Below are 16,577 nucleotides of genomic sequence, written 5' to 3'. Positions count from 1 at the left end.
ATTCTGAACGCACACAGTGCTGTCCTACAAAGACATCAAGATTTGTAGGAAATCAACCCTCCAGCAGTCCTGGCAAGCCAGACTGACCCCAGCAAATGAAAATAATCAAAAGTAATTAGAAGCGTGCTGGACTACTCCTCAGAGAGCCGAGCAGGAGAGCAAACATGCCTGAATCCTCCAGCCACTGCAAAGGCCCATGTCTGAGCTGTTAGGTGCCCTGACCTTGTCCACATAAAGATGTGATTTATGAAGTGCAGGGCACAGCAGCAGGGCTTCTGTCTTCTCCTGGAGAACCAAATTACTGAGGTGGAGATTAACATGCTTTCAGTCAGGCCCATTTCCAGACCAAGGGAAATTTTTTATTTACATTTTTTTTTACCTTTAATTTCCTCTTTTTTAACAGCCCCCTCCCTTTAAAAGAGGGTAAGGGGAGGAAGAAAGGCAGAGTCCATCAAGAGAGTGACCAGACATCTCTCTCCAGAGCAGTGATGATGTGTGCTAGGGCTATAGATACTCAGAGATTTTTGTTTATAAACTCATATTGTGCTGGAGAGTTTTGGTGGGCCTGCCTGCCCAGCATCACAGAATTCACCTTCAAATTTAAAGCCAAGTTTCTGAGATAGTTCCCTGATTAAGGAATATAAATAATTAAAATTAAACCAAATATTACTTATGATACCATAACTTTCCCATCAAACTTTCCTCCCTAACTGTTATGTTCCACCTATTAAGTAAAAAGATTTAGAAGAAGAGCTGTGGGTGGTAAGAGAATTCGGAGGAGTAGGAGGGAAGATAAATTGGGAGAAATTGTTACATATGAATCAGTGAGAAGTGTCTTGAGTCCTAAAGACGTACTTCTCATTTTTGTCTCAGGGTAGGAAAGGTTTTACAAAATTCTATTCTGACATGAAAAAGGAAGCATTGATTTTCTTTTTAAACACACATCAATATCTATACAAGAAGCTAATTTAATTAGCAAGCAGTTATTGTTCAGCCAAATGTCAATTTCTCAGATTATTTCATGCTTCTTGACATGAACTGTATGAAACAGGATTTAACAGGATGTCTATGAATGAAACCACACTTGAGAAATGTAAAATTGCACTTGCATGTTCTTGAAAAGCAACAGAAAATAGTGTTACATGGAAAATATCAGGCTTGGAGTTCATTGTATGTTTAGCTACCTCAAGAAACCCAAAGCTGCAGAATTAAGGGAACTCTACTTAGGCTGAGGTTATAAAGTGCCTTCCTCTATAAACTAAAAACATAATGTAAGGGTGAATGGGAACATACTTTATTAACTTTATGGTATTGAAAACTGCCAGCAAGTTGTCTTGTTTTTAAATATTGTCCTCTGCAGAGTGTTACAGTGCTGTTTGTCCACAGGAAGCCTATTAAAAGTGGACAGTGCAGTCATTTCATCTGGCTTTGGCTGGACTGCTTTTCTTTCCTTTAATGATGTGCTGGAATGTACCATGCCCATAGGGTCTCCATTAGCAGAACTTTTACTTCTGGGACGACCATGAAGTTTAAGGCTTAAAAGAGGCATCCGTTTACAGTCTTGTGGGAATCACTTGAATACTGGAGCACTAACTTCTTACTGCTTTAACTAATATATTGACTTATTTTAAATAAACAGTTACACAATGAAGGCAGAGCCAGTGGCCTTATTGGAAATCTTTGGGCATTTTAAAGATTCTGCAATCCACACAGCTGGGGGAGGAAGGAAGAGGCCTGAGGAGGGTTTATGCCCTTTTCAAACCAGGAAGAAAACACATTAACCTCTCCCACCCCAGCCCTGCCATCAGCCAAAGGGGGATCTTTACAACTCCCAGAAAATCTATCAGCTCACACTCAAACCTCATATTTTCCAATGCCTTTTTCCTGGTAAACAACAATTAACAGAGCAATGAAGAAAAAAAAAACTATTAATTCTTTTCAGAAAAATGTTTAAAAATATGATTCTCTTTTGATACACTGCTGATGAACCACTTTATTTTCTCTTTTTCCCAAAGCTCTATGCATGTGTTATAGTTTGTTTATCATACCTCCTCTTAATATTTAGATCATCTGTCCTGATACATGTTTGCAAATTAAAGCAGGTTTGAGATTATAGTAAAACCATTATATTTAATAGCCCATTTCAAGGGCAGTGCTCAACCCTCCAGAAATGCATGTTACTGATTACTGCCAAGCAGACAGCGGCTTGTGCAGATTAATTTGTAACTGGGAACTACTGTAAACAGATTTCACCAGAAATCCCAAGGAATAAAGGGAATTGGTAGTGGTATTTGGCTCCTTGTATTTATTTATTGTTTTAGAAACCTCCTGATGGAAAGCAAGCTAACAGGGGAGAAAAATTAGCCCCCTGCAAAATCCTTGTCCTCTACCCTTGTCTCCTCTTGTTTCAATTCTGATGTGGGAAGGTGGGTCAGGTCTTCTTCTAAAGGGTTATTTAAAAGCAACACCAAACAAAGCCCATTTAGCTAACTGTGGGATTTCAGAACCCTTTCTTGAAACTTCAAGTTATGTCAAGGAAAAGGGGGGTGAATTCTGCATTTACACGAAATTATTGTTATATACCCAAAGGAGAGAGGGAGTAGGTTGGAAGAAGAGAGCGATTGAGATTTAGCGTTAACACCTCCTTTGCTCACATCCTTATGATGATTTCCTTTAGTCTCTATCACAATTTAGTCAGTGAACAAGACTTGATGACAATTATGATATCAATTAAATAATGATAATGAAAAGAATCCTCCAACTCTAGATTAATGTTGGAATGTTTCAGAGAAGAAGTGTTGACTCTTTGGCTGGATTTCGAGAAAAGAATTCCGTATGTAGAAATAGCTTTAGCAAAGCCCGGCTTCTGCGGGCCCGGGCTGCTGCGTGTGGGCATTGGGTGGAGAGGCTCTAGAGGTGCGCAAGGCGGAGGACGAAACCCTTTGCCGGAGCCAGGAGGGCGGCGGCTGCTTCACCTGGAAGGCCGGGAGCTGCAAGCGCCGCTCTTTATTTCGGGACACATCGCCATCTACCGGCCTCCTGCGATACCTGCAAGTAACCAGACCTTGCAAGTCGCCCCGCCTCCCCCACCCCAAACCAATATAAGGGAAAAACTCAGAGGCCCTTTCCACGAAATCCTAATTTAGCCAGGACCTGCCACTGATTCCACACGACCTTTGTCTCTCCACCGACGTCCCCTCCTTTTGAAAGCGACTGTGTAAAGGGCAAGAAGGTGGCGGCTGCAGGGCTAGGGCGGGGAGGGGGCACAGGGAGGGTTCGGGGCGCTGAGCTCTCAGACCCCCTGATCAGGCCGCACTGTCTGAAGCAATCGGTTCCCCAGATTACTTGTATTTAATACACAATGCATCATAAAACAAATCCCTCATCCTGACAGGAAGAAAATAGAACAGCTCATAGCTCGAGCCGGTCCAATTTATGGCTAAATTAAAAAAAAAAAAAAAAAAAAAAAAAAAAAAAAAGCTTCGACAATGGGCAAGTTGAGGAAGGGCAGGAAATCAATGCAGCAAACCCGGGACTCTTAAAGGTTCTCAAGAGCCAAACTCTATGGGAATATCTCACCAGGTTTTAAGTTATTTACAAAGGATTTTTCCTGTCCTACCTACCACTGCTGTGCGATTTTCCTTCAAACAATGGCCATTATCTGAAATAACAGTTCAATGTCACAGATAACAGGCCACCGAAACGAATTAGTCATCACCTCTTGTCATTTTTCTCTCCCCCATATCCCTCTCTTTTGTTACTATTTTAATTTTTAAATCATCATTTTGGTGGGGGGGTTATAGATTTTCATGTTTACTTGCACTTGGAGAAAACAAAAAGTGGGTGGCATTTGTCCCCCTTTGCAGATAAAGTTAAAAGGCAGTGCATTCATTCTTCCAGCCCTCCTCGCTCCCTCCACCTCTCCCTCCGCAAGTGCCCCCAGACTCGCTTACTTTGCTTAACTTTCCATTGTTGGGCTGGAAAGAAGTTGGATTTTGTCCATTTGCTTTTATGAATGGGGTTTTCTGATACTTATTTCCATCTAACTGGTAGGTTTAACTAAATTCTTTCAAGATTGGCTACAAGCATACATATAGACCCTTTTATTTTGTTATTTATTCCCATATTCTTTCCTCCAATGTCCTTTCTGCATTGTGTTGATATAAGTTGACCAAATATACATTATAAAGTTATTAAACATAGTATAATACCGATCACTAAAAGCAGCACTTATGATGTTAAAAGTCTTACAAATAATCTGGGTTGTCAAATCCCGTAATTCTACTTAGGGGCGTTCATGGTGTTTTAATTAATGTATCAAAGAAAATGGCAAAACTCACCAGACAGTCGTCAATCTTCTTAAGCCCATAATACCCTATGTGGGCGGGTTATATGCAAATGTTTCGCAGTTTAAAATTTCTTCTAAGAGAAAGTATGAATTGAAAATTTAGCACGCCTTTCTGTTGACCTAACTGTAAGAGTGGAGGGGATACACTTGAAGGTAAATTTCAATTAAAATTTATCTTAAAAGATGCTTAGCAAAAATCTGGAAATGTAATGTCAACTTTTCATTCTTGAGGTTCCTATTTTCCGAGAAATTCTGAACTAATTATGTTTAGTACGAACCAGCATCTCTTTTACCCCAAGCCTTATTCTCACTCTCTCCAGCGCCCCCCAGCCCCCAAGCCCACCTTGGTGCAGCACACCCTCACACCCCTGAAATCACTTCTCCAGTCTACCCCACTTCTCCCCATCCCCCATCCGTCTCTCTCTCTCTTTCTCTCTCTCTCTCTCTCTCTCTCTCTCTCTCTCTCACACACACACACACACACACACACACACACACACTCACACACTTACACTTGTGCTTTCAGGACATCGAAAGGGAGGACATTTCCCTGGGGAAAGAAATCCTGCCGGGCGAGATCTCCCCATTGGTTGTTTACTCGGAGAAATCTACATGTTTAAGGGGGATGGTGCATCCATAATCAGTCTGTCCCTATAGGACTTGGGTCTTGGCGACCTTTTTGTGACCTCTCCCGCCAGAGGAGGCTGCTGTCACTTTAAAAATTACTGAAAGAGGAGCCCGTCTGGCTTCCGATAGCTCCCTTTCTCCCTCGCCCCGGGTTCTTTCTGGATGGCCAAGCAGATCCTCTTTAAAGAGACAGTTCATGAAATAGAAACCCGGCGGCTAAGCTCGGAGTTGCGAAAGGGGACGATCCCGTGAGGGTCTAGGACCCGGGAAGGCTCTGCAGAGGATCTGAAAGGGGGCTAGAGCTCCCCTCGCCTCCCCAGGCCCCCCACCTTCGCAAACTCTCCTCCTCCTGCCTGTTTTCCCCCCTTGGAACAGGGAAGGAGAAGTGGAAGAAGTTTTAGTGGGTTTCAGATAACTTTCATTACACATCGGGCTGATAAGAGCAAGAGAAAGTGAGAAAAGAGGGAGGTGATGTGAACCAGAAGGAATAACTCCGAGCTCATTTAGGAAGGCGGAAAAAAAAAAAAAAAGCCCAAACACACCAAACCCGGGTCACTCAGACGAGAGAGAAGACTTCATTTTCATTTCTGGTCTTAAAACACACTTTTTGGCGGACAATAAATCTGAAACGCATGGTCCCGGCGAGCTGATCCTAGAGACGCACAAAGTTATCAGAGACCCATTTGGAAATCGAGACGCGCGAGGCATTTTTTTTTCCTCCCCAAACATCTCGCAATGTTGCTGGGAATCGTTTGAAAGGATTTTCGTACAGGAGCGTTGGGGGCTGCTGATTATTTTATTTTGTTTATTTTAATTCTTCTGTGATTGCCTTTTATTGCTGAGTTGAGGCCATAGAAATCTTGAAGGTAAGCGAACTCACTTAAAAACAGCAGCAGCAACAACAACAACAACAAAAAACTCTTGGCGATGTGCATAGTTTGTCACTTGGGACAGTTTCCTGCCGGGCACCCCTTCCCCGGGCGCCCCCCGCCCCAGCCCTCTTTTCCTCCTCGCCCTCAGTCTCGCGGAGCCCTCTGCTTATCTACGTTGCTAAGCCTGGCGATTTCCTTGTTCCTCCTGCGGAACCGTGCGGTCTGGACGCGTCTCGGGGTGGGTCGTCCGGCCTTCGGTGGGTCTCTGCCGGCTGCCGGCCTCTTTTCCTCGCACTCTTCTCCTCCTTCCCTCCCTCCTCGGGTCTGTCGGTCGGTATCGGGGACGCAGAAGGTGGGGTTGCCAAAATCTGAATTCCTGGCACCGGCCACGCGACTTTGGAGCCGGTTTCGGCCGAGTTCCACCTTGCCAAGTAATAGCTTTGCTGTCCAACATCGTGTGCTGCTTTGCGAGAAAGTCACATTCGGACCCTTTGGCTAGATTGTGGGGATTTTTTCCCCCCTTTTGCAGTTGGGTTTTTTATTTGAAAGGGCCTTTCTGTAAGGTTCACCTATGGGATATATATGTATATATGTTTGTATTTTAAAGCGATCTTTTGGGATTGACAGCTTTTAAAAATACAGGAGTGTAGTAAGTAGATAAAATGACGGGAGATGTGTTGTTACTTTTTTTTATTATTATTCGAAATTTCCGAGACGATTAAGCCATTTGGGAGACAAATGTACTTCTGCTAGCAAATCAAAAGTGAATAATTCCCCCCCCCACCCCTGGGGTGGGGTGGGGTACGTTTCTGGAGAAAGTTAAGTTTTTGTCTTGGGGCAAGAATATTGAGAGTAAGAAAGTTAATATGTTGGTGAAATCTTTGAATAATCATGTAACAGATCATGTAAAAAGACATTCTTTGGAAATGAATCTTTTTAAAAATTAACTTTGCTGTTGACAGTCACAATGGCAATAATGTTAACACGGAATAAAATTACACCTAGAATTTTTATGTGCAGTATATGCAATACTTAACTCCCTGCCCCCGCAAAAGGGAATGCTTGAGAGCTAAGGGGATAGATGCTTCTTGACTTTGAAATTAACAAGTTTTCCACGTCTTTCTGCAAATATGAAATGGAACTGGTGTTGCATTTCACTGGCTTCACCCTATTTCCTTTATTAAATATTTCTCTGGTGTGTCAGTAGACCTGCCTTTTTTTTTTTTTTTTACTAGTCAAGAAAACAAACAAACAACAAAAGACCAATCAGAAACCAAACCAAACAACCAATCTAACAAACAAAACAAAAAACCCAACTTTTTACTATTTTGCAATGTACATTGTATTGTTATTTATGTGCCTTCTCAACATCTGGGAAGGGGAGAAATCTCAAGTTGCATTTGAGTTATGCAGTCTTCAGAGCTGAAGAAACATCTTAAAGTTTGTAATTTTATAAGTGCCAAATTGTATAAAATTTGTCCTTATCACTAGACAAGGGATTTAAGTGCAGACTTTTGTTGTTGTTGTTGTTAGTGTGAAGAAGTGTCCTTGAAAAATTTGTGTGTGTGTGTGTGTGTGTGTGTGTGTGTGTGTATTTAGCAATTACTGCCTTTATCTCCTGGCTCTATTTTTCTTTTTTAAATTGTGGAACTACTTATTGCCCTTCAATTGCCCCATGGCCAAGGGCTTATTCATAGTGCCCCTTGACTACAGCCCTTTTGAGCACTGGGTTCTTCTTGAAGTTTATGGTGAGTTAATGACTTGAATCTGCAATTGGATGATTACCTGACTTCCATGCAAAATTGCTTTTGGTCTAGAGTTTAGTTGAAACTTTTATGTAGGTATAGATGCAGCAGAGTTCTGTAAGGGCTTATTTAATTCATTGATTTTTGTTCTAGACTGTGTTGTTTAGTCCTTGATAGGAAACTTCCTCAAGTTTGCTTTAATTGGTTGACATTTGCAGCCTTTGTAGCTATTCACCCTGAGATCCACAACTCTGCAACTTTCAATATTAATGTTTAAGACACAATTGCTAGTGAACCAAAATAGTTTGGTTTAAGTATGCAAAACATTAAAAATGAAAGTTTCCCAATTTGATTTTTGTTTCATATATATCCTAGGTAATATTAATCTTTCCTATAGGCCAAATGTAAGTCTAATGAAAATAACAATACACAACCATACATGATGATGGCAATTTTTACAGTATTCTTAAATGTAATTTTTTACTTATTCACATCCAGTTTTGTTATTTTGCTTACTGGACATGATATTAAAACACAAATGTGTTTAGTAAAACACATGTGTTAACTAAAACCTTAGGTTGCCATACTTTGCATAACTGCTTACCTATCGATTGTTTTCATTTGTTTTTCTTTAGTTTGGTCAGATGCATTTATGAGACAAACCTTATCATCTCCTTCAATTAAGAACATGATTTAATTGTTTTGTGGTGACAAAGTATGAAGTAGGAAGAATTTAATAATTTAAATGTTTAAAGTTTTAAAATGAATTAATTTAAATTAATTACACACTTACATTAGATGACTATCTAAACATAAAGTATTGACTTTAATTATTCAAACCGAAATGTTGACTGCTTATTTTAGAAATATTAATATATGCTGTTTGGTATTTTTTGTAAAAATTTATTGAATAAAATTAAGTAAATAGCGCTCATTCATGCATAATAAAAGAAACAAGCAATGTTTTGAAACCAGTTAATCAGTTTTTTTGTAATGAGTTGAAATTGCTTGATTCCTTTTTTAAAAAGCAGCATGCTGTCATTTCCCACATAACTTCTTATTACTCTTCTTTTTTTTTTCATATGTATGCTGTCTGGCTTTTTTTGTTTTAAGGATTCAAAGGAGGAATATACATTTCAATGATATATTTTAAGCAGCTAATCACTTTCATGAATAGATCAATATGGCAATTGATTGTTCTCATCTTCCTCCTTCCAGATCTTAGATGAGTTTTGCAATGTGAAGTTCTGCATAGATGCCAGTCAACCAGATGTAGGAAGCTGGCTCAAGTACATCAGGTTCGCTGGCTGTTATGATCAGCACAACCTCGTTGCATGCCAGATAAATGATCAGGTATGTTGTAAAGATTTTCTTGTCTTTCTTTGAGAGCACTAAAGTATCAGTGAAGCCTGAAGAATAAAAATAACAGTGAGCTGCAGTAGACCCTTGTGGCCTGTTTGTTGATATGGCGAAAGGCAATGCAGAGATATAAGTAAGATGCAGAACAAAGTCATTTTCAGTACGACTTTTTTTTTTTTTAGTAGTTTATTCACTTTGTCCTAGTCCCCTTCATAAGTGCTCCAGTTTTATTTTTAGTATGACTGAAAGATTTAAAAACTAAGTACTTATTTATTTCTTAGTGTTCTTTACATTTTCCCTTTTCTATCATTGTAGGTACATTCATAGAAAGTATTGAGCTAATCAAGATTACTTTGTGAATTTATGCAGAAATTAGAAGGGGTGTATTTGAAATGTTATATAGTTTTAATTGAAATACTAGGTAGAGATATGATATTGGTGCAGACTTATCTGGTTATGCATTTTATATTGATTTGCCTAGTTATAAGTGAGGACTTTAAGAATAATCAAACTTCTCTTTTGTTTGTACATGTGAAAAGTTTTAAAATATCACTGCAGGAAATTTGCTTTGTGAGATTATGGAGGACCATGCAGTGAGGGTGACTTCAGTAACAGTAAATATGAAATAAAGATCATGATAATATCATGAAACATATTTTGTACTTAATAAAATTAGATGATAAATCTCATAACTTAATATGACAATACCTAAAATAACAAAAAAATCCAATCTCTTAATTTTTGTTTTATACACACCAGTAAGTTAGAATTTAATTATGTTATAACTAATTATTTCTTTTAACCCAATGGTTACCTAAATCAAATATGTTTCCAAGTTCATATTGAAATGGTTGCCTGGCAAATCTAGTATGAAATCGCCACCAAGAAAAAGAAAAAAGTTTAAATTAGATGTTTCCAATTGAAAGCTGTTAAATAAAGCTAGCGTCATATGGTCTAAAACTCTCTTTCAATCATCGTTATGAGATTATTCTTTGGCATTTTACCAGCTACCAGATAATTTTTACTGGCTAAACTATATAAGAGGTAGTAAATTGTAAAATTAGATTTAAATAGGAATCATTTTAAAATCCTCAACATATATCAAAGATAATAAACCAATTGATTGTTTTTTTTCCCTGTGCCATAAGAAAACAAGAGGCATTATTGACAAAGGAAAACATTATTAAATTGGCTATTGATTGTGGGCAAAAAAAATCCCAAGCCCATCATATGAGTTACTGTCACCACCAGCAACAAACAGTTTTTGAGGACCTGCTATTTGTAGATGGAAATAGATAGTTGTTGTAAGTTGTTTATGTTATATTTCCTCAGAAAGGAATGGCGGGACCTCAAAAGATACCTTATTATATCATAATAATTATTTCTTATTTGCATTTAGTGCCAATGGGAGCTATTTCCTTAGACAAATAAAACTTATAGAATTAGTGAAAAGATGATTTAAGAATGAGACTTGTAGCCAATGCAAGCTCACATGTAGCCATGTTTTCATTTAATATTTATTTGTCTAATTTTCTATAATAAATATATTCTTGTCATTGGGAATCTTGATTGCATTAAAAAGGAAAACTGTTTTGCTATTCCTAACTATGTATTAGGTTGCTCATTAGAATAGGCATTTATAATTTTACCATCGTTACTTTTAAACTACACATTATAAATGGCACTGTTTTCCAAAGAATACATGCTGGTTTCATACTTTAATGAATAGCATGTTTACTTATTTGAACTGAAGAACCAGGGGAAACAGTTAATCAGGAAAACCAGAGAAGGCCAATATGCACCTATTATTTCTTTAAGCACTTATTCTAAACTTCTGTATTATTCTGGCAGAAATCTAAGCTGGTTACATAGTGCATATCAAATAACATAATTGTAAAATTGATACTGCATGGTCAAGTAAGTTCACCCATAAACAACAAGAGAGGAAATTCAGAGGTAAAAGTCAGATTTGTGTGGTAGGTATGTATGTATACAATCCTACTTAGCCCAGATGACAAGACAAAGGAGAACAAGCACCCAAGTAGTACATGCATGTATTACAGGCATATTCATTTATAGGCTCATGTGCATTTTCTAAAAGCCAATTAAGATGAGCAATCCTAGACAGCTTTGAAATGTGAATGTTGGACTAAGTACAATGATAAAAGAGCTGACTAAAGGTATTCTCTAGGTCTGTTTTTTTTTTCCTGTCTTTTCCATGAGGAATAGGAGCTGCCAAATAATGAATAAGCACAACTCATCATGTAAAGAACAATCTCAGCATGGAGATATTATTTAATATGCAGATAGATGGGGGGGTACCCTGGATCAGAAGTAATTATTAAGCATTAACAATGTCAACTCATCTGTACAACACAAAAACAAATATAGCACTTTATAAGAAATCATGAAAAAAAATGTTTCCCTTCCTTCTGATTCTTAGAAGGAGCTCAAGTTAATGAAATGAATTTTAATAACACAACAGGTAAAAGTCCTAGACTCTTCTAAAAGGGAAGAATTTCAGATGAATCTTTCAACTCCAAACCAGTCATGGTTATGATGAGATCATCTAACAAAGAAAGAAAAAGATAACCTAGAACAAAACAGGAATGTATAATGTTTACCTTGATGAAGGTACATAGCTTTTAAAATTTTAATGTTGAAGATCTTTTAATCAATTTGAATAAGTTTTATAATGAGGAGGGTGTGAAGAACCCTATAAAAGAAAAAAATATGCTTGCTAAGCTAATAAAATGGATAATAATGGGATGTCAAAATTATATGCTAGATAAAATCCATTTATGATTTATTAGGAGTGAAGAAGTTCTTAGAAACAATAGAGGTATTGGTTTTTAAGTCAAATTGATAAAGGATGTAATCTGTTTTAAATCATAAACATAAAAGCAAAGACCATTTGAGTAGCATTTCCCCAATACCATTCTGCAATCATTCCATTTGAGGTGATTTTCCTTGGTTTAAATTTTCCAGTAGATTTCTGTGAGTTATTTTACTTCAGATTTTTTTTTTTTTTCAGACCAGAATGAGCTTTGTGGCGGTTTACTTTCTTGACAGTGCTGCCTAGAAAGACTCGAGTTTTGTGATTTTAGATATCTCTCATTTCATGTTTTCAAAGTTATTGTGGTGATATTTTTGGAGATAGAAATTCTAGAAGCAGTGGCATCACTGATGAACCATAATTTCTAAGTAACTGCAGTTTCTGACTGATGTCCGAATTCCCCCCAAAAGTGTTGTATTAACTATAGTAGTTTATCTTTATAAAGAAGGCCATACCAGAGACACTAGTAAATTGAGACCACAGTCTTAGTCAAGTCATAAAATACTAGAACTACTAAAAACACTCAAGGCTGTTGATTCTTGATATCCCAATTATTTCCCCCTGATGCCTTAAAGTATCTGCACAGTGCTACAAAGCTCAGTGTTTAGCTGGGAATTTTTTTGAAGGTAGACAATGCTTAAAAAATTTCACATTTAACCAATCTGAAATTGTTCTCAGTTGCTTTCAGGAGCAAGAACTGGCACTGAAAGGTAGACTAGGGCAAGAGCAAAAGCAGAAAGTTGCATGAGGAAAGTTCTTCCAGACTATGTCCTCAAGGGGATCCAATATATAGATGATGCATGAAAAAGTTTTATCAGTGATTCAGAGGTTTTGTTTACATCCAGAATCACTCATGTATTTTATGTCAAGTACCACAAACATCTAAATTATTTACTGAGTTTGTGGTTGTTTAAATTGGGATATTTTATATCCTTTTCTTTGAAGTCTTGGGGGTATCTTACTTTGACAGACCATTTGGATTGGGAGATGTAGCATGTTGCCTTAGATTTGGCCTGGTCCTTCACTAGTTCTTTGATAACCTCCCTCTTAAGCCCACATTTCTATATCCTTCACCTACATCAAAGGCAGGCTACCCAGAGACTTAGCCACCTCTAACAAAATTGGTTCTCATCCTTGAATATGTTCACAAGATTTGTGTCCTTATGGAAGAGTTCTCTGGACACAGCAGTTTTACTCTAATACTTCCTTATGGTGAAAACATGTTGGTTATAACCAGGGAGGTCATTATGGTACAATTCATGTAAGTTGACTTTTGAGACTTAAACAGGACCTGTCTTTCCTTTCAAGATAATCAGAATGATCTGGGTGTGTGCTTTGGGGTCATATTTTCTATAGAGATGTGTGTATGTATTCTGCATCGTAGGAGGGAACACAATTTCTTCAAACTCCTGACCTGCCCTAACATGGTCTTCAAGTGGAATAAAGTTCTCAGAAACCCAAGACATTATTAATCTTGTCATTTACACAAGGTGATAAGTCCTTTTATTTTTAAACAGGCCCTTGACAGCTGGTATTTAGTAGGTAGAATGAGAGATGTTGGCTGTTTGCTCTGAATAAAAAGAAATGTGTCGATACAAGATTATCTAATGCCTGATGTATATTTTGAAGAAATGAGATCTAGAAGAATGAGTGCCCCTCAGAGAATACAAAGTCAGAATTCACTTTGGGGATCCTGCCAGCTCCCTTGTGGTTAATGAACGGCAGCAAGACTCTACAGTGTTTTCAGTTGGAACAGGCATTGTTCTCATTTGTGCTTTACCTTATAAAGTTTTAACTGCTTCCAGGACAATCATGGCTGATTTGGCACACCCGCTTTCACTCTACTTAGGTCCACGTGAGTGATTCTATCAGACTGTGTGACACTAGAACAGTATTATTATTGCAAGCTTATTACGGGCTCAATTATAAAGTTATTTTCTTTGGCTTGTTACTGAAGAAAAAAAACCCCACTTTCCTGCATCATTAAATTAATGCAGTTTGTGCAAATAAGCAAGGTAAATCAGCTATGTGTAAAGCAAAAATGTAATTTGTTAGCCTCTTCCCACTTTTTAAAAATGTTTGCTTCTACTGTCAGGTAATTTGTTAATTTTCTCTTCCTTTACAAGGATTTCTGGCCACATTCTGCATGACTCCTTTTGATCTTAAAATTATTATTGGCTTTGGGCATTTTCTTTGCTTTTAAGTCGAGTTCCACTTTTATACCAAAGTTATGCTCTGCTGTTTTAAGATGAATGCCAGCTGGCAAGACCCAGAGACTGGCTTTGTGAACAGTGCCTAAGCTGACTCTGGGAGATGTCATATGGCTGATAAGTTACTTCCCTCGTCCAAAGATGAAACTGTCTCAGACATAGTTTGCTATTTGGTATTTACATGATAAAGCAAACAGCACCACTTCCCTCCTTCATGTAAAAATGCCCAGGATACAACACTGATAGAATTCATACTAGGATTTCATGTTAAGATTCACCGAACACATAAGTTGAAAAAGAAGACCTGAAGGACCCTTGAGCGTTTTTAGTAATTAGCCTGTATACATGCCTTTCATTCAGGTAGATCTCAAAAGAGCATACACAAAGTAGACTCCAGTTATATCTGGGATGATGCCCCAAAGGTAGCCATCAGAATGGTTCACAGACCATCAAGAGGGGGAACATATTGGTCAAGAACCACAAAAAACCCTCTATTTTTGTAGTAAAAAAACCTGATGATGTTTATCTTTCTTATAATGTAATATGGAACTTTTACCAAATGTTGAGAAATCATTTGGGTTGATCATCAGAGAGTCTTTGTAGACTCAGACAAGATGGCCTCTTTAAAGACAGGTAGCTGAGGGGTATTTCTCATGGGCTCTGTAGAGAGAGATCCTTAGAAGTTATTTATGAGACAAATTGCAAGACTTCCAGGCTGGATACTCTGTGGGCTCTGGGTGTAATAATATAAATGGATCTTTATCACTTGTCCATTTTATAGAAACTAAAAGCAACAGTTAATTCACTGTTTTGTTTCATTCAGTAAATTATGCTTGACTTTATCTTCATAGTATTATCAAAGAGTTAAAGAGGTAGAGAAGAAAAAAACTTCTCCCAAAATGTCTTGGTCTAGCATGTGCGTTTGTTTTCCATTTTGAAAACAGATATAACAAGACAGTACCTGATTTTTCTCAATTAATACTTTCTTAAAAAAAATTTAGATTGTAACCCTATAGGCAAGCAAATACAGGGTACCTTCTCATTGGAGAAATTTAGGGTTGTTTGCTTTGGCTAAACTTGGTCATGATAAAACTAACATTTTACTGGACAAGTTTATGTTCTGTCATCAATTTCTATCTGTTGAAAAACTCTTCTCTTATTAGTAAAATTAAGCTCAGAATATATAATTGGAATAGGTTTCTTCCTCCAGAGACCCCAAACTTGATATCACTTTTGCACTACTGAATTGGGCTCTCCCACAGTTGTAGGGGTAAATCAGGGGTCCATACCGTGCTTCCTGAGGCCATAATATAGGCACACATTGAATCTATGGACCCATGCAACCTCTAAGCAGCACCAAGACTGACAGACGTGTTCATATAAAATGTTGACTTTATTCAGACATGTAAACTGTCACCTGTTTCCCCTCCTATCTACCTTCCAAATGGGAAAGTTTCAGTCACCTTTTCTTAGTCTTGTGAGTGGTACACCAAATGAAGCTATAGAAAATAAAACATTGAGACCAAATGTTGGGAGCTGGAGGAGGAAGAAATCAACTGTCAACTTCAAAGTGAAAAGACAGCAATAGTCTAAAAAAGTTGTCTCTCAGTACCGATTTTGCAGGGAGTACATTTCTCTATTATTTCAATTATTACAACTTCCTGAATAGGTTGAAGGTCATTCATAATTCACACTTCTGTCATTTTTAGACATGCCAAATACAGTCTATTAAGCATAAATAAAACTTCCAGTGCTTGACCAGTGAAAATAAATGGGGATTCATAACAATGAAGCCTTGTTCATCTTTTTAAAAGTAAATGATATGTTTTCTTTCTTTCCTGTTTTCCCCCTTGTACACTGAATTTTTCTTTTGTCTCAGCAGTACAAACATAATACTTTAAATCGATTCAAGCATAGCAAACTAGACAGCAAGGCTGGTCTGACAGATTTTGGATTTTTCTATTCTATAGGATAATAAACAAGAGCTCATATTATTACCATTTGTAAATTAGTAACATTATTCGATGGAGGATTTGGTTAAACACAAACCTTGACAATATAAAACCAAACTAGCCTGGAAGTCTATTAAAAGTTCCTATAATACTTAAGACTTTCCATTTTCTCTGTAAGGACTTAAATAATTAAATAAAATTAATATTTAATGCTATATATTTAATTTCAATTAATTCCAATTCCAATTATATTTAAGATTCTTGTAACAAAGTATAATTATATATAATCTAAATATACATATAATTAGAGTTAATCATATGCCATTTATATCATTGTAATAATGATAATATTTTATATGAATTAAAAATTTCCAAAAATGTATACTTTGCCACATTTATATTTCACATATAAAATATATGCCATATTCAAGCACATATATGTTTATAAACAAAATTATATGAAAATTTACCTTTTGGAAGCATAACATTTGCTAAATCAAATTACCACTTTTTTAGTATTAACTGAATGAATATTCTCTTGCATTTGGGACTGATTTCAGGGTTTGATTAAGATAAATTAAGAATAATAATTATATTTTAAACATTTAATTCCCCTCTGCATGTATAA

At 37.2% G+C, this 16,577-nt stretch overlaps 1 protein-coding gene across 23 annotated transcripts in view; it reads left to right on the top strand.

The window, feature by feature from the left end:
* MECOM (MDS1 and EVI1 complex locus) overlaps positions 1–16,577 on the top strand; it is a 562,082-nt gene that overhangs the window by 495,438 nt on the left and 50,067 nt on the right. For 18 of the 23 annotated variants that reach the window (XM_081301375.1, XM_081301357.1, XM_081301361.1 and 15 more), the window contains one exon: positions 8,811–8,945. In XM_081301375.1, coding sequence (XP_081157501.1) covers positions 8,811–8,945 — 135 coding nt within the window. Of the gene's footprint in view, positions 1–4,957; positions 5,842–5,979; positions 6,105–6,199; positions 6,279–7,414; positions 7,596–8,810; positions 8,946–16,577 lie in introns of those variants that run through there. The other 5 variants (XM_081301366.1, XM_081301367.1, XM_081301370.1 and 2 more) reach the window with 5 other exon arrangements.

Source organism: Spermophilus citellus (assembly GCF_964194105.1).
Source record: "Spermophilus citellus genome assembly, chromosome: 7".
Lineage (NCBI taxonomy): Eukaryota > Metazoa > Chordata > Mammalia > Rodentia > Sciuridae > Spermophilus > Spermophilus citellus.
The sequence above is the reverse complement of the archived record's forward strand: the minus strand, read 5'-3'. Positions and strand labels throughout refer to the sequence as shown.